This window comes from Aspergillus homomorphus (genome assembly GCF_003184865.1).
Source record: "Aspergillus homomorphus CBS 101889 unplaced genomic scaffold BO97scaffold_35, whole genome shotgun sequence".
NCBI lineage: Eukaryota > Fungi > Ascomycota > Eurotiomycetes > Eurotiales > Aspergillaceae > Aspergillus > Aspergillus homomorphus.
Genome location: NW_020291921.1, coordinates 169,013 through 192,365, shown reverse-complemented (window position 1 = coordinate 192,365; position 23,353 = coordinate 169,013). Strand labels below are relative to the sequence as shown.

Here is a 23,353-nt window from a genome sequence, read left to right as displayed (position 1 = left end):
CCGCGTACATAAAGGCCAGTGTGTTGACCAGAACCGAAAACAACCGCTTCATGCAAAAGTAAACAGAAAAAAAAAGCTCTCGCCCCCAGCAAGATCAAGGTTGAGGGTTGTCCTTGGGTTGAGTTGGCGCCATTTGAAAGCTCTCTTCGAAGAGATCATCCTTCCGGCGGCAGCCGGTGATAAGGTGAAGCTCGACCCCTACCGCAGAAATCGCCAGAAGGTATGTAGTTGCCATGATTGATCCCCTTATATCGACTTCCAGATCGCATATCCAATAATGCTGTTGTTCTTGTTGATGATGATGGGAATTGACTCGCGTTCTCCTCAAAACACAAGCTCAAGGCTGAGAGGGATGATAAAGTCGAGGAGCCGTAAAGCGAAGAGCATAGAAATCAAGCCGAGATTTTTGCGCATAACCGATGAAGAGAAAGAAAGAAAGAAAAAAAAAAAGGAGAGAAGTGGAAAGACTAAATCAGAGAGGAAGAAGCAAAGCCAACGACACAGTCTCTCTCTCTCTCTCTCTTCATCGACGGCGCAGCTCCTTGAATTCCGCGACCCCCGTCTTCTCAACGTAGTAACCCGGGTCGGGCTTGCGCTCCAGGTGCACCTCCTGCTTCGTTAACCGCTTGTCGACCTCCTGGACCTCGACCAGCTCCTTGACCTTCATGATCTGACCGGCGACTGAGGGCGAGACGGCGTGGAAAACGGTGGCCATGCGCTTCTTGAGGCCCAGGGCCTTGAGGACGTCGGTCGTGCGGCGCGGGAGACCGATTGCCGAGCGGACGAGTTGGATGCGGAAGTAGCTCATTTTGATTGTGCTTGTGCTTTGGTTTCGTGTTTCGAGGTGGAACGCTCAATTGGATAGCGGAGGTCTATCGAATTTTTGAAAAGTAGCGTGAGAGGGAGAGGTGGTAGATTCGGCGGGTGGAATTGCACCGGTTGAGGACGGTTGAGGAATGGGATTTCAGGAGTCGCGAGGAGGTGAGGCGGGTAGAGTATCCTGCTCCAATTCTCTTTTCTCCGGTGTCTGAAGGGACAAATAGTGCTGCTGCTGCTCCCATCGCAATCGCCGCGTCCGCAAAATTCCCGATTTCCGTCGGTCGGCCAGGCGGGGTGTCACGTGGGACGGTTTTTCTGCCGGGGGGTGGCTTTGTTCTTGCGTCGGTTGGCGGGCGGAATTACGGGGAGAGGCATTGATAGTTGGCTAGCTATCTACTATTGAACACTTTGCGGAAACAACGAGGGAATTTCTCGAGCTGTTGTGAGATAGGCTCGGAGGATGAGCAATTGGTAAGTCTGCTATAGCTCTTAGATTTGCGAAGAGGAGACTCAAAGCTGACGATTGTACTCTCTAACATAGATACCTCTATAATTAAAGCGCTGCGCGTGTCAAGAGGGGTTACCTTGTTCGTTCTATACAGCTCGCCTATTGCTCGATCTTCTTGCGACCGACCGTACAAATTCGTGGTCATTTTGGGTTCTTCTATTTCCTCCATACTATACTGAAACTCGCTATCCTGCAATTCGTCAGTGTCGAATATTCCTACCTTCACCTTTCGACAACTCTCAAAGCTCGGCTTCCCGATTACGACAATTCCATGACCACCAACCTCTACGCGGGCGTCAATAATACACATCGCATCCCTCGACGGTAAATCTCACAACTACAATGACCCGAGGCGAGGACAGCAATGGCACGGTGGCCATGCCCCGACTGGAGGATATCCTTCGGTACCCGGAGGACCTGGACAAGATCCTCGTCCTGAAAGCCGAGTATTCGCGGAAGAAAGGCGCGGTGGACGCACAGCTCCGCGAGGGCCTCCGGGATCAGCTGGAATCCGTGCAGCGCAGCATCAACGCGCTCACGGAGGGCCAGCGGCAGGTGTCCAAGACCAAGGACGAGCTGCAAGGCATTGACAAACTGTGCGCGGAATCCCAGAACAGCGTCGAGGATTTCTCCCAGATCGACAAGCTGGCCAAGGTGCAGCGGAACTTCGAAGCGACGCTGATGATGAAGAAGGGGCTGGAGACCTTCAGCGAGGACCTGGCCGTGGTCGAGGATCTGCTGCGGGAGGACGACGACGACCTGGAGAACCAGCCCAACCTTCTGAAGGCCCATATGCACATCTCCCGGCTGCGCGACTTCCGCGACGAGGCCATGGACCAGATACGCAAGGCGCAGGACCCCAGTAGTGAGCAGACGCTGGGGGATTTCTTCCAGGGGCTCGATTCCGTCATCGACTGGTTCGATGATCATCTGGGGACGGCCTGCATGAATCTCATTCCGCTGGTGCAGTCGGACAACCCCGGCATGGTAGTTCGGTTGGCGGTGGTGGTTATGAACGAAGAGAAGAATGATGAGACGGTTCGTGCGTTGCAAGAGGCGCAGAAGGACCATCAGGACCTGGCCGACCGATTCAAGTCCATGAACGTGGGCCCCAAGACGGTGAGAGGCTACAAGGAGAAGTTCCTGCAAGCAATCGAGTTCTACGCACAGAACCAATTCGACGAGACCAAGGAGGAATTTCTTTCGAATCCGGATGATCTCGATAAGAGCTTCCGGTGGTTCTTCAACGACCTGTACACCGTGCAACAGGGTATGCAGCCGCTGATGCCCAAGAAGTGGAAGATTTACAAGACTTACACGAATATGTATCATCGCATGATTCATGATCTCTTCATTGAGATGATCAACGACTCGGAACTTCCAGCCGACAATCTGCTGGCAATTATCCACTGGACGGAGAAGTACTACAAGAAAATGGCCAAGCTGGGCTGGCAACAGTCCGACCTCCGACCGAACCTTCTCGACGACCGCGAGCCCGAGCTCATCCGGCAATGGCAGAACGTCATCATCCGCGCTGTTGAAGACTGGACGAACCGGATCGCCGAAACAGAAAAGAAGAATCTCGTGGAGCGGATCCCCGACTCCCTGGACACAAACCCAGAGGGCTGCTTCCGCACCAAGACGCTTCCAGACATGTGGCGTATGCTGCACGAGCAGATCATGGCCTCGGGGGCCTCGTCGCGAACAGACGTCGTGGAGGGCATCATCGATGCCATGTTCGCGGTGCTCAAGAGCCGCCAAACGGCCTGGCAGGTCCTCGTCGACGAGGAGTGTGCGAAGTACAAGGCGCCCGGCGGCGACCAGCTCGACGGACTCCAGCTACTGCAGGACTGGCTCATCGCGATCGCGAACGACCAAATCGCCTGCATCGACGACAACGAGGAGACAGGCCAGCTGGGCTACCTGACGCGGTTCAAGCGCGATTTCGAGACCATCGTGGACCCCAAGTACATGGCGTCGCGGGCGATCCCGGAGCTGGAGGCGCTGCGCGACGGCTACGTCGACCTCAGCACGCACTGCCTGAACCAGTTCGTCGAGCTGATCTTCGCCGTCGACTTCCGCGCCACCATTTCGGACTTCTTCACGCAGAAGTGGTACAGCGACTTCGCCGTCAAGCGCATCACCTCCACCTTCGAGGACTACATGGCCGACTACACGCCTGTGCTGCACCCGTCGCTCATCGACATCCTCGTCGAGGAACTCTCCGACGAGCTCCTGGTCCGCTACCTCTCCTCCGTCCGCAACCGCGGCGTCAAGTTCCGCCACCACACCGACCCCTACACCGACAAGTTCAAGGACGACGTCCTCACCGTCTTCGCCTTCTTCCAGAACTACCCGGACTCCTTCGCCGGCACCATCAAGCAGAAGTGGCGCCTGGTCGATTGGTTGGTGCGCCTGCTCGAGACTGAAAAGGGCCCCGCGCTGGTCGCCGTCTACGAGAGCTTCAAGACCGAGTACTGGGATCTGCAGCTCTCATGGGTCGAGGCCGTCGTGCGCACGCGCGACGATTTCGAGCGGAGCATGATCAGTGCCATCAAGGCCAAGGCCGCGGAACTGTCGGTCGAACGCGGCATGGAGACGCTCATGAGTAAAGTTCGGTGATTTATTTTTGTCTCAAGTCTCTTCTTTTTGTGTCTATCTCTAGCGTGGCGTTTGGGTGTCCGTCCGTCCTGAAGGGTTTTGGGTAGTTGCTTATAAATCCGCATCTATATACAAAGGGCTGTATGCTATGTTTTCCTCGATGTATTTACACCATTGGTCACATCGAAAACATTTTCGATGTCTCGAATGTGAAAAGGCCCGTTCTTGCAAGACTTCACTAAACTGATCACACGAGTACGCCCTTCCACTTCTGAGGCAAGTCTTCCGTAGGTATATCGACATACTCAGGGAAGAGAGATAACCCGGCCTTTTTATGGAAAGCTCAACATCCACTCTCTACTCTGCGGCCAATCCTCTTGGGGGGTATTATTATCCTGTTTATAGTAAACTTGTCTCCGCAATAACCCGATAACGCCTATTAGACCTGACATTGGGAATTGGCGGATCACACGGTTCGGTAGTCGCAGTGACTAATTGCAGTGAATCAAGGCGGATGTCTCTGGCCCAGACGAAAGGCAATGGCTTGGCCGGAATTGGCGACTGAGATCCGGGACCAGCTTCGGGTTCCGAGGGTAACCCTGGCAGCGGCTTCACGTCGCGATCCTCCAGCCCAGCTCGTTCCTTCTCCTCCTCTTCTTTCAAAATCGTATTGAAATTATCCCATTCGACACTCCCACTTGTGAATGTCATCCGCTCGCAGCGTGGTATCGTCTTCTCTTCGTCGAGATAGTAGTCTTGGAACCGCGAAAGGATGTCGCGCACGTCAACATAGCGCCTTACCATCCGCCCAGACTCATCGAAATAATTGGTACCTGCGATGGTGACGTGGACCTTTGATGCTCTCCATTTGAATTCGCGTTCACTGGGCTGCTCGACCGCGGAACTACTACTGATGCGGCTGCGGCTGCGGCTGCAGCTGCCGCTCGACTGATCCTGCAGGGGCTGGTCGACCGTGAAGATCTCCTCGGTATCACTTTTCAAGAAGCCGGCCTGCATGAACATGTGGCGCACGGATCTCATGAACAGGTGTAGACGCCGGGACGGATCGACGGGAAAGGCGAAGAGCGTCGTGGCCTTGTCGGGGTAGGGCAGGGCACCCACGGACTCGAATGAGGAGACTACGAGCGGCTGATGGCGGATTTCTCGGTAAGGCGCAAATCGAGGATTCTCCTCTGACGTGGGCTCGGCGGGGATGTACCCCTCTGCTTGTCGGATGATCTCCTGTTCAACCCGGCGCATGATGGCGCCGATGTCGAGGGACTTGAGGAACTTACATGCCCCTCGCACGTGCTCTTCGGTGGTAAGATGCATGGCCGCCACCGTCATATGGAGGGTGCCGACGGCGCGGAAGTTGCGGCTGTCAAGGGCGGAACCTTTTTGTACCTGGGACACAAATGCTCCTTTCCCCGAGCTCCATTTCTGGAAAGCCGTGAGGCTTTCGGCCACGGGTATAAGAAGCAGGTGTGTGGCGGGTACGAATTTGAGCGACGCAGGGCTCTGATGGAATGAGCGGCGTCTTGTGTGAGCATGGCCGAGTGAGTTGGTCGAGGCGAGAGACCTCGAAAGCCTGGAGACGAGCATCTAGTCTGTTATCTAGTGGTGATGCGCGGAGGTCAACAACGGTGGGTGAGTTGGCATTGTCGAACTGAACAACACTGTCTCATCCAAAACTGAGAAAGTGAATTCGAAAATCCAAGTCCATAGATGCGCAAGAAAAGAAGGAAGAAGAAGCCAAAGTAAAGAGGGAATAGGCAAGAGAGAGAAAGAACGAACGAGGTAACCAACAAAAAAACAAAGTCGCATAGAGGAGAAAGAAAACGGGGCGGAGGAAGAAATTCGGAGGTGCCACCCTAAAAGAGATACCGATCGATCCATCAGTCAATCAATCAATCAATCAATCAATCAATCAATGATGTGATGAAATCATCTCCGCTTTCCTTCCCCAATTCTGCCATTTTCCCCATCCTTCCTGTCTTCTTCTCACTCACTCACCCACCTTTCTCTTTCCCCATATTATTCTCCTGTGTTCTCTCATCAAATATTCCCACCGAATATCATCAATCATGTATTCTCGTGTTCCCCGGGCCTTTGTCGCCGCCGTCGCTCGTCCAGCTCTCCGCGCCGGCGCCGGTGCTCGCCTCGCAGCAGCTTCACCCGCAGCAGCAAGAGCTTCTCTTCCCTCTCAATCGACCCCGTCCACCCCCCGTTCTTCCCTCCTTCGAAGCTTCCACTCTTCTCCTGCAACCCGCAAAGGCATCTTCCCCGATTCCGCCGACCCCGCGGCCCCGAACCCGCAGTCCCACAACGTCGCCGGCGCCGCGGCTCACGTCTCGGAGCCATCCCCATTGACCGACGGCCAGTACCACGACTACGCTGAGCACTACCTGAACACCGTTGTCGAGGAGGTGGAAAACCGACAAGAGGAGGGCTCCGAGATTGAGGCTGAGTATAGTGTGCGTTGGAAACCTCCCCTACTGTTCATCTTCTTCCTCTCCATACCTGCACCGCTTCCATACGAAGGCCCCGCTCAAGCTAACATCTGCCCTCTGTGTGTGCTTTTCTGAATATCTAGGCCGGAGTCATGAATGTCACCGTCCCCGGAGTCGGCGTATACGTGCTCAACAAGCAGCCGCCCAACAAGCAGATCTGGCTGAGCTCGCCTATCTCCGGACCCAAGCGGTTCGACTGGGTGGTCGAGGGCGACCAGATGCACGAGAAGCAGGAGTCCCGGCCGTTTTTCAATGGGCAGTGGATCTACCTGCGGGATGGGACGAATCTGACCGATCTCTTGAACCATGAGTTGACGTTGAACTTGCCCAAGGATATCTACAGTGAGCTGCAGTAGGTTAAGCTCAGGGCCAGGAAGGCTATGGGTGAGGATGGGGTTGTGGGCTGCGTTTGAGTGAGCACGATTTTACGAGTGGGTGTTTACAGGCAGGAGTCATGTAGATTATTACCATGCTAGGAGAATTTCTCGGATTTTGTTGGGATTTGAACTGTTGAGTAACTGCTAGATGATATATAGTTCGAGGTGGAATATACGGTCGGGTTGCTGCGCGAGCTCATGAACTTGTAGTCAGGAGCACTCTTTCCTTCCTGGCCAGTGGTAGACGTCTGACTGGCTAGCCGCGCGCGCAATATATGGCTCCAGATTTGCAAGTGGTGGACGAGGTACTGAGGTCAAGCCATGCCTAACGTATCGGAGTCGCGCGCGGCGCGGTGGCAGGTCGTGTACGCGCGATTGAGTTCCACCTCTAATCACGCTGTGTATGCCTTAGCGACCACAGCCCATATTTTGATCAACCGGGCAATCCGACCGCAGGGCCAAGGCACGATCGTTCCAGCTGTATCGCCTCCGCCCAGCCCATACACAAGCCGGAGATGGTGCATGCATGGTCTTCTGACCGGCGCAGCCATCGCCATCCCCAGCCCGGCGCAGCTGATCCCCAGCTGGAAGGCAGACCGTCCAACCTTGAATCAAAGTCGATTCCCGATTCCCGACTCCCAAGTCCAGTTATCGCAGTGGCGCCCACCAACCTCGAAACCAATCATCCATCTTCGGCGCACGCAAACCCCACATAGCCAACCCAGCAGTGCTTCCTCTACTTGAGCGACTTGAGTTGAATACACGGAGACCTCTTCAAGCCTGCACAGCAACCGCCCCAGCAGACCCATTTTTATCATCATCCTTAACAAGATCACCCTGCAACCAAGCGAAATTAGCGGACACCCTTACACATCAACCAGAAAAAAAAAAGTGTAGGTAGAATAGAAACCCACCTCGTCAAAGATTACCCGGATCATCAGACTGCAGCTGGGACACACGGCGATGTCCTCGCCGTCGCGGAGGTCGTCGATCGCGATCTCGAACCGGTCGCCACATGGGCACGGGTAGTGGTAGATTTGAAGGTTGGGGTCGAAGGTCATGTCTTCAATTTCGATTTCGTCGTAGATGGAGAGCGCGTCGTCGGCCATTTTGATAAATTCCCGTCCGTGGGTTTAGTAGTGGAGTATTTGTTTGTCCCTTGGGTGTTTCTTGGAATTTGGGAATCTTAGTTTCTTATCGCAAAGAAGGGGGAAAAGTTTTGGCGGGACTGAGTCATGTGACTCCTTTGGAAACTGGACTGCGGGGTGACTGATTGGTTATCTTAGATCTATTGCGCTTGAGGTCCGATATCATTAATTACAAGGTAGTCACGATAAAAGGTATTTCTCATATTTTAATGCAGGAAAGGATGAGGATACTTCGTGAAATTCGTTCTCCAACGTGGGTATCATAACAATATCTTCGAGCATGACTCTACCGCGACTTACTATCAGTCTGCAGTACCTCTTGTCTCTTTTCTTCTACCTGTCGGAGCAAAGTTCCATACCGGCGAAAAACCTCCTCCATGGATTTGGGCTCAGTGCGCACCGTATCTCCGGACGCATCCTCACCCTCCTCCTCTTCTTCTACAAACCCGTACTGCTCTAACTCCTCCAATGCCTCCGCGCGCCTTTCTTCCAAGCGCGCACGAGTCTCCTCAAGGTGATCCCAATACCGCCCTAGCGCCGCCAGGACCTCGGGCGTATGGATCGTCGCCGAAATCTCCAGCCTCATAACACTATCCCAAAGCAAGAGTATCACAGTTAGCCATCGCTTCATCACCTCCTCTAAGGTTTCGATAAAGGACGAAGGGTAAGAACATACTTGAGCTTCCCACTCAACCCCTGCGCCACCGCCGCCAGATGCTCCGTCTTGGCCTTCGTCGCCCGCGCCAACGCTCCATGTTTCGCCCGCTCGAGGAGCATCACCGTCTGTTCCAGCACCGCCGCCCGCGTCGCCAGCACCTCGGCTGCTGTGGCAGCCATCCGGGTCCGTGCCGCCGGCAACTCGCTCAGCTGCTGTCGACGCAGAGTCTGGGTGCGCTGGTCGAGCTGCGCGGAGAGCATCATGCTTTGTTGTTGTTGTTGCTGTGCAGTAGCCCTGCTGGTTGTTGCCTGGCGCGTGCGGGCGCGCGTGCGAGGGGGTTCGGCTGGTGCGGCGGCGGCGGATGATGGATCTGCTCCTGCATCTGTGATGGCGCGGAGGTCCTGCAGATCGGCACGGAGGATCCGGGAAAAGACGTCGGCGACTTCAGGCAGGTGGGTGTAGAAAAGGTCGATGTCTGGGGCGAGCAGTTGGAGGGTGTCTGGGTCGGTTTGGTTCTTGTTGTTTTCGTCGTTGTTATCGGCCGTAGGAAGGTTAATTAAATTGGGGCAGGATTCAAGGTAGAGGTAGATGATGGCCGCGGAGTCTCGACACTATTGCCACAGCAAATTCTTCATGTCAGTTTCGCTGCTGCGGTGCGGTGCTCAGGGGTCTAGACACGCTCCCTTACGTCGTCGGGGAGCCCGCTGTCGGGGTCGAACGCCAATCGCCGCAACGTTTGTTTCTTGATCTTGTTCTTCGCATCGCGGGTTCGGCAGTATTTCATTTCCTGCATAGGCTGGTATTAGACAGATTGAACAGATCTTTGAAACATCTCGCACATTGACTGCGGACCGTTTCGGTCCTGACATACTTCCAGAAGCGCCTTTCTGGCCGGCTGCGCATCGTTGGCACGCGTCGAGCCATCGGGATTGAGAAATTTTTTTGTTAATTGTTCATAGAGGTGTTTGAATTGGGGGTTGCTCTCGAGAATAGCTGGATCGCAAGGCGGAAGCATCGTTCGTCGGCGATGGCGGGGGATGTTGATTGAAAGTGTTGATAATCTATCTACCCTGCTGGGGTAGACCTCCGCGGAGATATTGTTGGGCTCACCGCCTAGTTCCAGGCAGTCAGACCGATACTCTTTAAGTTGTGTTCTTCCAGTCCGGTCAAAGCTGCCTTACCAAAAATTACATGGAGTAACATACAACAACAACCGGGAGAAGGCATTCAAGGACCATTATGGTCTTTTGCGTAGCAGGTAAAGCTTTGCAGTCGCTTCCGTTTTCACGTTTCTTTCGTAATCATACATGTACCCTCACCACAGACACCATTCTTGGCTCATTGGAAACCAATCACCATTGCTCGGGGACAGGCCGTTTCGCCAGCTTCGAGACTTACGCGACGATTGTCCAATCAAAGCGTCTTCAATCTTCCAATATTGTCGCACTGCGCGGTCGACATTTATCTGAATCATTTGGCGTATCCCCGGACCCGCCTTATGTACAGATTTGGAGAGTCCAAGGGATATCGAACCAGCCTCCAAACGTCAAAGGGATCGCTAGAGGGAAAAAAAAAAGAAAGGACTTGAGAAACAAATGATAGCTCATTATTGTATGGAGAACATGTCAGAAGGATAAACAGGGGCAGAAGGTGGCAATGATGAAAGATCCCTGAGACCAGCAATGGCTTTAAGGGAAATGAGTAAACGCCACGGCTAAAGCGCCATGATGAACAGGTAGGCTTCCCGCATGACAAGGCGCTTACTCCTCCTCGCTCTCCTCAGAATCATCTTCCGAATCATCACTACTTTCATTGGCCTCGACAGAGGGAACGGGGTCAGGTGAGCGACCAGCACCACCCTGTGAGAAGCGCGACAGATTGCTTTCGAGCATATTGATCTGCGCCTCCTGCTCGAACTTGCTCATGGGTTTGTTCTTCTTCGGCTTTGGGGCGGCAGTGGTAGTAGTACTTGCCACTGTGGGAGTCACAACATCCTCATGCTCCATCACTTGAGGCGCATTTTTCTTAACGAAGCGCAGCAGCATCAGTAGAACCTCGTTGGGAAGCTCATCGATATCAAGCTCAATCTCAGTCTCTTGCGTACCCTTTTGGACGAAGAGTCAGCTTCACTGCCATTGATTGAAACGATGGAGAAAACATACCTTGAGAGCTGGGACGTTGCTCTGGATGATCTTGAGCGCTTCCTGCATCTTCTTATCTGGAAGGTTACTGATTCCGTTGGAGATGATCTGCTTTTCTTGGTAGGTGACCCAGCGCTGTTTTTCAGGCTTGGCACTCTTGGTACCACTCTTCTTATCCTTTTTGACGCTGCTCAAGCCGACACTTCCAGGCTTCTTGACCTCCTTCTTCAGGGGTGGCTTGGACTTGCTGAGCTTCTTAGAGCCAGGAGGAGTCTTCTTCTTCTTTTGGGTGATGGCCTCAATCTGACGAGTCATCTCTTCCATTTGCTTCTGCAGCATACTGAGTTTCTCAGCATCGTAGTCGCTTTCCTCCGCCTCTTCCTCACTCTCTTCCTCAGACGATTCCGCTGCGCTCTGGTGCTCAGGGTGGGGTTCATGGGCCTCAAGGTAGCGGGTTTTCTGAGCCCATTTTTGATTGAAGACCTCCTCCAGACGCTGACCAGCAACATAGGTGGGATCGCCGGGGATGTTGAATTTGAAACAATTCTTGAAGATCAAGCGCATGTCGAGTTCAAATTCCTTGGCGTTCTCATATTGATTATTCTTCAACTTGGTCTGAACAGTGGAGAGATCCATCGGCTTCTTGATGATACTGTGGTAGGTGGGGATGTTGAGAGCGACAGGATCCACAGGATAATAGAAAGGCGCCGCATAGTTAAAATGTTTGGGCTTATACATTTCCTCGCAAACTTCCGTGCAAAAACGCAGCTCCCATTGATACTTCTTCTTCTTGGGCTTTGCAGAGAAAGGAAGATCACGTTTGGGAGGGTGGATCGAACGCTTGGGACGTCCATCCGCATTCGCAGCAGAGTCACGACGAATCAGCGGAAGACCTTCTGGGCCTAGAGCAAAGGTGGTAGACTGGGGAGAACTGCCGGTAGCACGTGCTGTACTTGGACTGGGCGCCGCCCGAGGTTCTCGACGGGCTGCTGACGTCTTGGGAGGGAATTTCTTTGGCTTCTTGTCTTCCATCTCATCCGGTCTGGGGAGGTTGTGCATCTGCTTCTCGAAAGTTGCTCTGAGTTTCTGACCTTCTTGGGCGACCGGGTGATCGGGACCATTGAAAGTTAGGGAATTCTGACACATGAGTCTGAAATCATCGATGACAGCTTGAGCAGTTCTATACTCATTGAACTTGAGTTTGCGTTCAATAGTGCCTAAATCCATGGGTTGTTTGATGATCTGCGGATAGTGAGGAATATTCAACTTGATCGGATCCACGGGTTCTCTGTAGAAGCGCGAGTCATGCATGCGCTTCAGGCTCTGAATCGATTTGAGCAGGAATTTGTGTTGAACCTTAGTCATCCCACTGTAGCCGTTACTCGAATTGGCGGAGCGGCTTTCAGTAGCCGGTGTAGGCAAGCTGGGAACCTTGAAATCGGTTGCAGATGGGCCTCCACCACCAATCTTGGTTCGCTTAGCAGCTGGCTCATCACCATGATCAGACTCTCGCTCTCTCGTGACTTTAGTGGGAGACACTGGAACATCCGGGGCATCGCGCATCTCGTGGTCAACGCTCTTGGATGGACTGTTGGACGGATGGTGGGGAAGTTCTGTCCTCACAGGTCCAGCATTGTGTGATGATTGTGTAGTGCTCTCCACTTTGGCATCGGACGTATCAGTTGAGGGCTTTGACGTATCCGGTGACGCCTGTGTGTTTTTTGGGCTAAGAGGGTCTGCAGCCGAGCCCGGAGCCTTGTCAGTAACAGGCGCACTGTTACTGCCCGAAGGCTTGTCTCCCTGACCAGCCGCAACTGAATCCACGTTTGAAGGCTTCTTATCTTCGGACGCGACGGCTGGCTGTGCGGGTGTGTCTGCGCTCGGCAAAGAAGGTGACTTTGGTGGAGAAGCGGTTGCAGCCAAGCCGTTTGTAACGGAAGGTTGTTCGGCATCATGTCCATTCACGGAAGCGGCGGTAATCTCCTCTGAAGGTTTTCCTGCACCATCAACCGGCGCATCCGGCTTAGCACTGGCTACAGCATCTTGCGGACTGCGAAGGCGGTCAGCAACGACACGTAAACAACACAAGACGAAGTGGCGAATATACATACCTTGCGCGGTCGACGGCAGCGGGCGAGACTCCATTGGGCGACGGCGGCAGTTGAGGCTTCTCCTCCTTCTTGAAGTCAGAGGGGGCCTCCGGAGGCGGCGTCGCCATTTGGGGTCGCTGTGAAGAAAGCCCTCCTTGGGATGATCGAGATACAAAGTCTAAGCAGGCGGCGATTCCGACGGGAGTCTCAGTTACCCGAGGATTTTAGGAAGCGACGACAACAACAATCAACTGAATAGGTAACACTCTGCGCTATCACAGACTAATGAATGGATTCGATAAGCGGGCGAGCAAGTAAGCTGATTAGATGACAGATGACAGAAGGGAAAACCGGTTGAATGAGCAATCCCAGATGATGCGACGCCACGGGAGTTGCAGCAGATACAGGAAAGGATGGAAGATTAGCGCGGATCGCAGATGTGGAGAATGCGACAAGGCAAGTACTTATATCGCCAAGAGGCGGCGGGCGGTAAATGCAGAGGTCACGTGGGCGGCAAGCGTGGGTTAGCTAAGCGGGAGGCAATGGCGCCAGACGGAGGTAATGAAGACGATATCAGAAGTGGGGTGAAGAAGGGATTTGAGATGAGAAGAGAGATGAGATGACTGTCAAAGAGAATACCAGTGAAACTCAGTGAATACTGGAGTAATTCGACGGTCAAGCGACTTTGCACGTGCCCTTGTTGTTGTTGTTGTTGCCTGAGGCCAATTAAAGGTATTGGCGACGCGGTGGTGAAGAGAAGGGGAAGGAGACGGATAGAATTGGGTTCGGAAGCTTGGACGGAAGTCGTTGCTAATAATAATGTGAAAGGGGAAAGGGGGAGGGAAAATTGAAATAAGATCCCAGGGAAAAATAGAAGAGAAACAAAAAAAAAAAAAAGAAAATAACCCCAAATAAAATAAGCAGCTGCAGTAGCTGTGGCTGGGATCGAACGGGTGAGCGCGCGACGCGAGAGAGACGCGTGAGTAATATCCAGGGGCAACCGAGGATAATGCGGGCAGCAACAGCCTGGGAAGAGCAGAGAGGGTTGAGTGAGGAGGGCGGTCAAAGAGGGGAGAAATATGTGTGGTGGTGGTGGTGGTGGTGGTGATGGTCAGGTAGGGGGAAAAAGCGTGACCGGCGCGCAGCTCTCAGCTCTCAGCTCCAGAAACAGAGACAGAGAAAGTCGGAGGGGGTGCTAGAATCCTTAAGTACGAACGGCCGCGACGCGCCCGTCCGCTCTCTGCCGCTAACTCCATCCGCTGCACTAATCCCAACTGATCTAGTTCAAGCCATTCTACACCTCCTCATTGGTTATCCGATGACGCATTCTACGAAATCCAACATGCTATTGGTTCCTGCTTGTATCCAGTCCTGGCTGATGGGCCCTTTCGTACCAGAAAGTCCCTTTGTCGGAAACATCCTCGACAGTCACCAAGACAGAGAGTAAGGGTAAAAAAAAAAGCAAGAAAAAAAAAAAAAAAAAGAAAAAAAAACGATGTTGTCCCCTCGGTGAGTGTTGGATCAAAACACACTCAAAAGGATACTATCAATGCAATCCAGATCACTAATCGGTGAGACTACTGATCTGCACCTTGTGACTCTATCGACCAGATACATCACTGTGGTATCTTGGGCCAAATGAAATCAGATATGACATACCCGATGAAAATGTGTTAGGCATTCAGCAGGATAAGAGGATGATGCATCATGGATCTCCAGGCTGATGGGAAGCTTACCTGCTGGCCGCCCGAGACCAGGATGTGTTGGTCTGCTGACTTGGTGTAACCCCAGGGTTTGGCCCTGAGCCCTCCCTTACATCGCATCCGGTCTAGTCCGAATGCTGATGTAACCGACCCCTTGGGCCGTTGCAAATCAAATCTCCGAATGGCCGATTCCGAGCATTCAACGGATTTAACGGATTAGTCACGAGAACTCGCATCGATCGATGCGTTGGAAAGAGTGCGTGTAGGTCGTGTAGAGGAGAGACTCGTAGAAGTCCCCGCCATTGTCATCAAATCAGAGGGCGCGATCTCACAGAGAGGGCATTACGCCCTCAGGTCATGGGTTTCGATGAGTATGACACATAACTATCCCTTGTCGCTCGGCGGGATGACTCGTCCAGGCAGCCGTTCAGAAACTCTGGCGCCTCGTTTCGATTGGGGACGGGATCAATTTGCGATTCATCAGGTCGGATGTTCTTGTCTTGTTGAGCTAAAATTCTTATCCTTGGGTGGACCAAAGACTTGAGCCATGTGGCACATTCAGTGTTGCTATAGCCAAGGCGAATTTAATTAGCTGTTTGTCGGCAGGTATACCCGGAGCCACAGCCCTGACAGCGCGAGTGATCCCGACTGTAATCACAGGGAGCTAAGAGGGGAACAATGAATAGAAGTCGGCCTTCCTCATATCGTTGAAAATGCTGGAAAGTGAAGGCGAAAATAAAATCGAGGTGGTCATTGCCTGTCAGTCCTCCTGTTTTGTCCTCCAGAAGCCTTTGAACCTCGCGCTTCAGCACGTTGACTGCGATTTGAGGCTGTTGTGACTCCGTCGTATAATCGGAGGCGTTGCAAGAGATCAAGAGATCAAAAGATCGTTGCCAATGAAATGCAAGTCTCGAAGTGTCAGTGTTCCAACGATTTCTTTCTGCTTGGGAAGCTCCCCAGGGGAGAGAGTAGCTCGGAGGAAGAAGTTACCGGCAACTAACTACTCCTAGCGATGCAGGGAGTGAGGGAGGGTCGTGCTTGGCTGTAGCGGAGGATTAGATAAGACACCCGGAGCGGAACTCAGGCTCACGGGCGGCTAAACCGCAACAGGCCAAGCGTATCTCTACAGAACTTTTTTTTCCTCCTCAGCAACCTCAACTCGGGTCCAGAAAGACGGCGACGGTCGACCAGCACAACACTGTTTCAAGAGTCAAGAGGTTGTCGCTCAAATTTGCAGCGGGGTCAGGCTTCTTACTGTTTTTTGCAATCTCCTTTGCGACACGAGTACATCTGCGTCTATCGCCTTGATCTCACCCGCAGAGTCCATCCAAAATGGGCAAGAAAGCGACTCGCCCGGCCGCTACGAAAACTTCCTCCGCTGCGTCGCCCGCGGTAGCTGGATTGACACATGTCGGGAACCAGTCTTCTATCCTGAAGGCTTCTTTCGCTCCGTCGGAATATCAATTGGCGCTTTTCGCATCGGTCATTCAAGGTCTCGGTGCCCAGCATCTCCGCATTCACGATACGAACACAGGACGGTTACAGTGCGAACATGTCCTGGGACCCAAAGAGACTATCACATCACTAGACTGGGGCTACTTCGCCGGTCGCCAGAAGGACAAGGATCAGCAGTCAAAGAAGAGGAGAAAGAGAAATTCTGATATCAATGGTGACTTTGATCAGGGAGATGTCGTCGTTGCGTTTGGAACCAACTCTTCCGAAATTCGGATGTACTCACCCGCGGAGGATAAGATTGTCGGTACACTTGCAGACGGACATGAGAAAGGAATCAAGGATTTCAAATTCACGTCCAGTCGACCCGGTCAAGAGGGTTGGAGTATTGGTGGAGATAACAAGCTAGTGCAGTGGGACCTCCGCACTGGACAGAAGACGAGGTAAATCCATCCATCTATACTTGTCTCTCTTCATCGCATAATTTTGCTAACAATCGCGGCTAGGGTCATTCATCTACCCTCTACATCGACATATAACACACTCTCGCGCCCGCTTCCTTCCAATCCTCATGTCATCTGCGCCTCCCAAACCCCCTACATCGTTAGCGTGGAGAATGATGACGCCCCCATCTCGTTCGATGCTATGCGTAACCCAGTCAGACAAATATTCACCTCTTCCACAGAGTCTGCGGCTACAGGCCTATTCCTGGCATCAGATAGTGATCGATACATCAACGTCTTCGATATTGAGAAACAGAGGCTTGCCATGAACCTCGTGGCTGAGCAGGGAGTGAGCTCCCTAGCGCTGTATACTGGTGTCGAGAGGAAGGGCGATGCTCTGCCGGCAGAGAAGCAAGTCCTCGCTACCGTTACTGAGGACGGCACGATTGAACTCTTCACCCGGCCATTCGTCACCCCCGTCGAGCAGACTTCAGCTAAGGGTGCCGCTAGCCTCAAGGCCCGATCGAAACAGGCTATCAGAAGAGCGGAGGCATCGATCAAGGTTACCATGTCCGCTTCTTCCCAGGCTCTTGTGTCGGTGGTGGCAGCGACCTTCCAGGGTCCTGAACTGGTTGTTGTCTGGGCTGACGGTGGTGTTGTTCCTGTCTTTGAGCGGATCCAATGGCTCAATGAAGAGACCGACGAAGTTCTGTTCACCGGTACCAGGACCATTCCTAGAACCAAGACCGGCGGAGTTCTGGGGAATGTGACCACGAGCCAGGCAAGAGGCGCCAGAGAACTCGATGTTGATCAATCCAGGGCCATGGTAGAGCAAGGCAACATGATCGAAGATGACGTCGAGATGCAAGATTCTAAAGAAGATCGCGATTCTGTGGCCGAAAGCGAAGAAGAGTCTGACTCTGACGTCGAAGATGAAAAGCCTTCGAAGCAGCTGCAAAAGACGGAGGAGGATAGCGATGTTGAAATGGGTAACGGGCAGGAGTCGGGCTCCGAGGAGGAGGAGGAGGAAGACGAAACTGGCGAACCGTCTTTCGGTGAGCTTGTGCGCGCCAACCAGGAAATCGTTGACGTCGAAGCCGAGCTCGAGGACGATGTGCATATGGGTTCCCTGATTCCCGGAAAGCCGAACGCCGCGATCCAGCAAATCCCTTCGGGCGTGTCATTGTCCACCGTCCTCACCCAGTCTCTCAAGACGAATGACAACGCTATGCTCGAGTCATGCTTCCACACCGGCGATCAGTCCATCATTCGTACCACTATTCAGCGCCTCGACTCTTCCCTGGCAGCCACTCTCCTCCAGAAACTCGCAGAGCGTCTCTCCGGCCGTCCTGGCCGCTACGGCCACCTTCTTATCTGGGTGCAATGGACCTGTGTTGCGCACGGTGGAGCTCTTGCGGGTAAGCCAGAGCTTCTGAAGCGGATGTCGACCCTCTTCAAGGTCATGGAGCAGCGTTCCTCCAGCCTTCCCTCGTTGCTTTTGCTGAAGGGCAAGCTGGATATGTTGGATGCCCAGCTCGGTTTGAGACGGTCGATCCATAACGGCGAAGAAGCCATGGACAGCGAAGATGAGGAGAACATCATCTACGTGGAGGGACAGGAGGACGAATACGATGACAGCGATGCCGAGGCGAACAAGGACACCGTCACCCCCCGCACCAAGTCGATACGTGATCAGGCCTACGATGAGGAAGAGTCGATGATGAACGGCGTGCACTACGGTGGAGACTCGTCTGAGGACGAAGAAGAGGGCAGCGAAGAAGAGGACGATGAGGACGAGAACATTCTCGATGTCGAGGCGGAAGAATCCGCCGGCTCCTCGGACGCGGAGGAGTCCCTCGAGGAGGACGAAGACGAAGACGACGAGGACGCCGAGAGCGTCGGCTCCATGGTGGACTTCATCGCCGACACGGAAGACGAGGACGATTCTGAGAACGAGGCTATTGCTGCTCCCCAGCCTCCACCTTCCAAGAAGGCTCGGCTGAACGGCGGTGGTGGCGGCGGGCGAGGCAAGGGAAAGAAGGCAGGAAAAAGATAGGCGATAGATAACAATTCTCTCTTTTTTTTTCTTCTTTCTTTTCTCTCTCATCTTGTCATCCATCTACTACAACATCCACCACCCCAACCATTAGATTTTATACCCCCGTTCTTCACAGCAGCAGCGGCAGCAGCAGCAGCAAATGTTGGTGTCCTTTCTCCCCCCGGATGTTTTCATTATTGCCTCCAACCCCACCCAAAAAAAGTACAGAGAGCGGGAGTGTCGAAGTCAGGGATCATGTTTGTATTGTCTGTTTGGAATCTATTTATTTTCTTTCTACTGGGTTCAGGTTCAGGTTCCTTTCCCTCTTATGCCACATGTTAGAATCAAGGAGGGGTGTGAATATATCAATCTTCATCTTCATCCTCACCCTCAACCCCACCCTCATTGCCCAAGCTTAACCTTACCCTTCTTCCAAGCCTACACATGTAGACTACAAACTAAACCCCCATCTCCCCCACCCCACAAGCCCCAGCATGCAACACCGTATGTCCAGGTACCTCCCGCAACGGCACCTCCACTGCAAAAGTAACCTCCCCAGACGGATAAGTCGTAGCATGCCCGTCAGTACTCACATCCTCCGTATCCAGCGCAAGGATCATCCCATCCTTGCCGCCGGACACCCACGCCTCGTCGTCTGAGTGCGGGAGCGTGATGTGCGCGAGGCCGGACAGGAATATCACCCATCTGGTTTCCTGCCTATCAGTAAAGTGGACTACACGTGAGTTACACGGATCGGGGGGGGGGAGTGTTGTTTGGGGATCTATTGGGGCAAGGACCATACTGAAGGGCAGGGGCATTGTGCTGGCCGCCGTCGTAGCTAGGCGGGATGAGGATGTTGGATGCGTTGTTGGCGATGGGCCCGAGGTTCAGAATGGCGTTGCCTGCGACTCCGGGTTCGGTCGTCTGGGCGTAGCCTGGTTGGAGGGCCCAGCATTCGAGGACGGAGTGGTTGTTGTGCGCGGTCAGGGTCGTGATGTTTAGGGTGTTGGGGAAGGTTGTGGTCGTGGTCGTGGTGTTTTGTGTTGCGATGGCGGTAGTCGTGGTGATAGTGGTGGTGGTGAGTAAAATTGAAGTGAGGAAAGTGGTGATTGCGCCCATTGTTGGAAGTTGCTGCAGACCAAGACTTGATGGGGAATGATACTGATGTTGTTGTATGTACAATTGCAGGCTGCGATACTACATATATAAAGAACTTTGCTCGAGATCCGTGCCACCGGGGACGGGTTCACATTAAGTCCTCCACTTAGTGGGTTCCAAGCAGTCTATTGATCACGGTTGATTTCGGAATGCAAGCTTGAGATAAACAAAGCTTGAGTCAGTCCAGACGCGCTATTGATGTATGTACAAAACCCATGCAGCAAGGATCGTCGGCCCGGTCCGATTCCATAGACAGGACTCTCGATGCGATGCGGCGACGCACAAACCTTCGTATGCATGTCAAGAAGACTCCTTTAAAGATGATGAATCGTACTCTAAGAATTAATTGACTGCCATAATAATACGCACCTACGCAGGCATCACGACCTTCGTCGCACTTAGGATCAGGATCGCTGACGTCACCGAATGATTTCCTTCCCCGGCTTCTCAAGGCCTTCCAGGCCCTCGAGGATGCCACTGCCACCAAAAGAGCCCGCCACTGCAGCAGTGCTTTGTTTAGTTCCACTCCACACCTCATGGAATTTGACGCTCTGATCGCTGGAGGCCACAATAATGCACCCTTCATGCATTGTGCGCGAGCACCATAAGCCTCCCTCCTTAGCGCGCGGACGTACAAAGGCACGACTCATACGACGTTTGCCCGGTTGATATCGACTTTGTCCCGCTAAGCGGTCCTGATTTGCTGTGCTCGACACGGTCTCGTCCACGGTCTCGTCTGATGCTCGATATCCCAAGGTATGGGGTCGTCCAGGATAACTAACAGCGCAGAGCGCCCGTCCGCAATCGACCACGAGGTCATTATCTGCGCTATCCCAGCTACTGCCATGCGGGCCCCAGGGGATTGCCGCAATCCGCTCACAAGTCGGCCAAGCAAAAACGGCGATCCGATAGGGGTGCTCTGGCTGTGCAAACCCGAATGTAGCCACAATCTCCCGTCTGGTCTTGCTCCATATCAAGCTTGTCACCTGTGCATAGACATGAATTGTGGCCAAGCATGCACCTGTTGGGGCGTGGAAGAAGTGAATGGTCCGGTCATTCGATCCTCCACCGGTGGCCAGCAGGGATGGCTGCCAAGGGGCGAATGCAATCGCTTTCACCGCCGCCCCATGGATCAATCTATGCTTTTGGCGATTGGCTGGAACCATGATTGTTTTTTCACCACCTGTGATCAAGGATCCTGTATGGTTGAGAAGAGACGTGGTAAAAGGTCTTACATATGATAACGCCCAGGGCGGAAGCAGGTTGCCGATGAGACTGCGCCTTCGATGATGGCGCCTGCCAGCCTCCGTGGTATGATAAGGGAACGTGTCAGTGCCCTCTGTGCCTCTTGACGGGTCCGAACGACGTAATGAATGGTGCGATGAATGATGATGCGATGAATGATGATGCGATGAATGATGGTGCGATGAATGATGGGATGAACGATATGACGAATAACTTCGAACCGAGAGATTGAGTTCGCGCGGAGGAAGAATGGTCTGGAGCTCAAAAAGCAGGCAGAAGTTGTCGTTACCACCTGTTGCAAGGAATGAGCCATCTGGAGACCAGGCTATGCCACAGATTTGCTGAGTGTGAGCAGCGATTTTGGCGAGCAAGGTCATGGCTCCGCTCCAGTCATATCGATCCCATATGGCATCGTCGGGCCACTCCACAGAGTAATACCATATGTTCCCTAGATCATCCCCCACAGCCAGATCTTCGACATCGACTTCCATATTACGGATTCTCTCAGACAATCTGCGAGACTTCGTCTGCTTGAAGGCCACGCAAGTGATACTCTCGGGGTGGCTAATCTCAAATCGGACCTCGGCATCGAAGACACTCCACAGACATAACATTCCCGACTGTCTTGCAACAGCCAGTATGCTTCTGCCGCCATTCTCAGAAGAGAATGCCAACGACGTCACATAATTCGAGGGGTGCTGGTCGCTAAGGGGAGGATGCTGCACCCCAAAGTCTTCGGACCATAAATAAACGCGATGGCCCAAACCAACAGCGAGAATACCGGAGGTGGATGAATACGCCAGTGTGGAGCAGTAGAAATCATCGCGAAGGAGAGGTGCGTCGAGGATACGGAACGGACGATTCGGGACTACTCGCTTAGTTGGCCTCGATATGGGAGTCCCTGACAGTGGTTCAAATTATCAGTGATATGTCCTCACACCCTGAGCGGCTTGTAGGGACTGAAAGAGAGACGCAAGATAACGCAACATCTTTACAAGCTAGATGCCATAACCATGCAAAGTATGACATTCGTCTGGTTGACCTCGTGAATCCGGATAGGGCTTGAACTTACACAGGTCTCTTCCATTCCGCTTCCATGCGTTGTCCTTCCACACGAAGGGCGAAAACCTCTCGCAGTCCGAAGACTTTGGGCATGGCAACTCGCGGGAGAGGGACCAAGGTCTACTGCTTCTAACAAGTCTTGTTGCTGGGTCGAAGTCCAGAGCAAGAGCTACCCTGGATTTGTGTTTCTCTCGTTCCTCGTTCGCCGCGGTCTGGGGCAAGAATTTAGCGGTAAACATGGGAGCAGTCGTGCCGCTGGCGAAATGGGTACCCGAGCCACGAGGAACCGTCATGGATGCTCGACCCAATGCGGCAGAACTTCCTCCAACGTTCCATACAGCCCCATTACTGATTTGCCTCGACAGGTCTCTCAACTCACGAGAGGAGTCACTTCCGGTATAAACAGGCTCGGTGACAAGGTGCGGGCGGTAGTGAGTGCTGCAGATGCGATTGGACGCTACCTTGGGACCACTGAAAGACCTTGGCAAGTGTGACGGCATGAATGGATCATCTCTAGGTGGTCGTCGACGCAGCAGCTTCTCCTCTGGAGATAGCTCTCGCGGCTTTTTGACAATATGGAATGGTGTTGTGGGTGCGCAATTGGACTCTCGGGCAGGGATATACCGATCAGGGACCACACTCCTCGCATTCCAGTCAGGCGACTTGTAGTGTACAGGGAGTCTAACCTTGGCTTGAGTCCTCTTCTTTGGCGCTGGTATTGACGCAGACACACCCTGCTCTGGTGCCCTCAAAACGTTGGCAGCGGGGGCGGATGATCGTCTGCTTGTGGGTTTGAGTGGAGAGTAAGGAACACCCTTGCCATCTTGCGATTTCTTTGACCCTGGTGGAGGAGTATGTATGTTGAGTTGGGAATGAGTGACAGGCTCCAACAGTGATGGGGCACTCGCACGCAAGTGAGATGATAGTACTCGCCCACCCTTGCTGGTTGAAATAATGGGTAGAGAAGGATCTGAACGGGCAGCAGAGGCTGCCAGCATTGAGCTTCGCGACGAGCGAGTGCTTGATGTCATCGCTCTCTCTGCCTCAACTCTGGGACTATAAGCACTTTGAAGTGGCGCAGATAAAGCCCGATTGTATAATGAACGCTGTGTAGATTATGTCTTTGGTAATGCTTGGAGCCAAGAAGTGAGCCGGAGCTCTTATTGATACATTGCCATGCTGCCAGACACACAGCATGGCGGGGTGATTTTAGCAGCATAGAATGAAGAGTCCTGCTGGGTCTTTACAGATGAATAGCATGGTTGTATAGACCATGGCACGTGACTCGTCAAGATGAGGAAGGAGGTTGCGGCTGGCCTGAACAGGAAACCGGGAACTCGGTAGTGGCCGCCGCCGCTTGGGCTTCACATACAGTAATCCGCAAGCACTTGCCGTCTCTT

At 53.2% G+C, this 23,353-nt stretch overlaps 11 protein-coding genes across 11 annotated transcripts; 4 read left to right on the top strand and 7 right to left on the bottom strand.

The window, feature by feature from the left end:
• Nucleotides 1–523: 523 nt before the first annotated feature.
• BO97DRAFT_351056 (mitochondrial 54S ribosomal protein uL30m) lies at nucleotides 524–808 on the bottom strand (the record flags this gene model as incomplete). Its single annotated transcript, XM_025691967.1, has 1 exon — nucleotides 524–808. One exon carries the CDS (start codon nucleotides 806–808, stop codon nucleotides 524–526), a length of 285 nt encoding a protein of 94 aa, XP_025548895.1.
• Nucleotides 809–1,669: 861 nt separating this feature from the next.
• BO97DRAFT_445249 (SNARE-binding exocyst subunit SEC6) lies at nucleotides 1,670–3,949 on the top strand (the record flags this gene model as incomplete). The annotated part of the gene is made up of 1 exon (XM_025698527.1): nucleotides 1,670–3,949. The coding sequence occupies one exon, from the start codon at nucleotides 1,670–1,672 to the stop codon at nucleotides 3,947–3,949; it is 2,280 nt and encodes a 759-aa protein (XP_025548894.1).
• Nucleotides 3,950–4,012: 63 nt separating this feature from the next.
• Nucleotides 4,013–5,780, bottom strand: BO97DRAFT_407497 (uncharacterized protein). Its single transcript, XM_025695653.1, has one exon. The coding sequence runs from the start codon at nucleotides 5,528–5,530 to the stop codon at nucleotides 4,328–4,330; it is 1,203 nt and encodes a 400-aa protein (XP_025548893.1). The 5' UTR covers nucleotides 5,531–5,780; the 3' UTR covers nucleotides 4,013–4,327.
• A 121-nt stretch (nucleotides 5,781–5,901) lies between these two features.
• Nucleotides 5,902–6,995, top strand: BO97DRAFT_479802 (frataxin family protein). The gene is made up of 2 exons (XM_025700714.1): nucleotides 5,902–6,402; nucleotides 6,522–6,995. Exons 1-2 carry the CDS (start codon nucleotides 6,013–6,015, stop codon nucleotides 6,792–6,794), a joined length of 663 nt encoding a protein of 220 aa, XP_025548892.1. The 5' UTR covers nucleotides 5,902–6,012; the 3' UTR covers nucleotides 6,795–6,995.
• A 141-nt stretch (nucleotides 6,996–7,136) lies between these two features.
• On the top strand, nucleotides 7,137–7,559 carry BO97DRAFT_427159 (uncharacterized protein; the record flags this gene model as incomplete). The annotated part of the gene is made up of 1 exon (XM_025697182.1): nucleotides 7,137–7,559. One exon carries the CDS (start codon nucleotides 7,137–7,139, stop codon nucleotides 7,557–7,559), a length of 423 nt encoding a protein of 140 aa, XP_025548891.1.
• A 30-nt stretch (nucleotides 7,560–7,589) lies between these two features.
• On the bottom strand, nucleotides 7,590–7,924 carry dph3 (CSL family zinc fnger-containing protein; the record flags this gene model as incomplete). The annotated part of the gene is made up of 2 exons (XM_025697181.1): nucleotides 7,590–7,652; nucleotides 7,730–7,924. The coding sequence occupies 2 exons, from the start codon at nucleotides 7,922–7,924 to the stop codon at nucleotides 7,590–7,592; spliced, it is 258 nt and encodes an 85-aa protein (XP_025548890.1).
• Nucleotides 7,925–9,207: 1,283 nt separating this feature from the next.
• BO97DRAFT_407494 (uncharacterized protein) lies at nucleotides 9,208–9,646 on the bottom strand. Its single transcript, XM_025695652.1, has 2 exons — nucleotides 9,493–9,646; nucleotides 9,208–9,408 (listed from the first exon to the last, which is right to left on the bottom strand). The coding sequence occupies exons 1-2, from the start codon at nucleotides 9,634–9,636 to the stop codon at nucleotides 9,292–9,294; spliced, it is 261 nt and encodes an 86-aa protein (XP_025548889.1). The 5' UTR covers nucleotides 9,637–9,646; the 3' UTR covers nucleotides 9,208–9,291.
• Nucleotides 9,647–10,300: 654 nt separating this feature from the next.
• On the bottom strand, nucleotides 10,301–13,079 carry BO97DRAFT_159319 (putative transcription regulator BDF1). Its single transcript, XM_025690212.1, has 3 exons — nucleotides 12,874–13,079; nucleotides 10,784–12,812; nucleotides 10,301–10,726 (listed from the first exon to the last, which is right to left on the bottom strand). Exons 1-3 carry the CDS (start codon nucleotides 12,978–12,980, stop codon nucleotides 10,382–10,384), a joined length of 2,481 nt encoding a protein of 826 aa, XP_025548888.1. The 5' UTR covers nucleotides 12,981–13,079; the 3' UTR covers nucleotides 10,301–10,381.
• Nucleotides 13,080–15,718: 2,639 nt separating this feature from the next.
• On the top strand, nucleotides 15,719–18,821 carry BO97DRAFT_445243 (WD40 repeat and Utp12 domain-containing protein). The gene is made up of 2 exons (XM_025698526.1): nucleotides 15,719–16,450; nucleotides 16,514–18,821. The coding sequence occupies exons 1-2, from the start codon at nucleotides 15,888–15,890 to the stop codon at nucleotides 18,504–18,506; spliced, it is 2,556 nt and encodes an 851-aa protein (XP_025548887.1). The 5' UTR covers nucleotides 15,719–15,887; the 3' UTR covers nucleotides 18,507–18,821.
• Nucleotides 18,822–18,946: 125 nt separating this feature from the next.
• Nucleotides 18,947–19,633, bottom strand: BO97DRAFT_457555 (uncharacterized protein; the record flags this gene model as incomplete). Its single annotated transcript, XM_025699208.1, has 2 exons — nucleotides 19,291–19,633; nucleotides 18,947–19,193 (listed from the first exon to the last, which is right to left on the bottom strand). Exons 1-2 carry the CDS (start codon nucleotides 19,605–19,607, stop codon nucleotides 18,947–18,949), a joined length of 564 nt encoding a protein of 187 aa, XP_025548886.1. The 5' UTR covers nucleotides 19,608–19,633.
• A 432-nt stretch (nucleotides 19,634–20,065) lies between these two features.
• On the bottom strand, nucleotides 20,066–23,043 carry BO97DRAFT_395740 (WD40 repeat-like protein; the record flags this gene model as incomplete). The annotated part of the gene is made up of 3 exons (XM_025694048.1): nucleotides 21,964–23,043; nucleotides 21,091–21,792; nucleotides 20,066–20,802 (listed from the first exon to the last, which is right to left on the bottom strand). The coding sequence occupies exons 1-3, from the start codon at nucleotides 22,982–22,984 to the stop codon at nucleotides 20,066–20,068; spliced, it is 2,460 nt and encodes an 819-aa protein (XP_025548885.1). The 5' UTR covers nucleotides 22,985–23,043.
• Nucleotides 23,044–23,353: the final 310 nt, after the last annotated feature.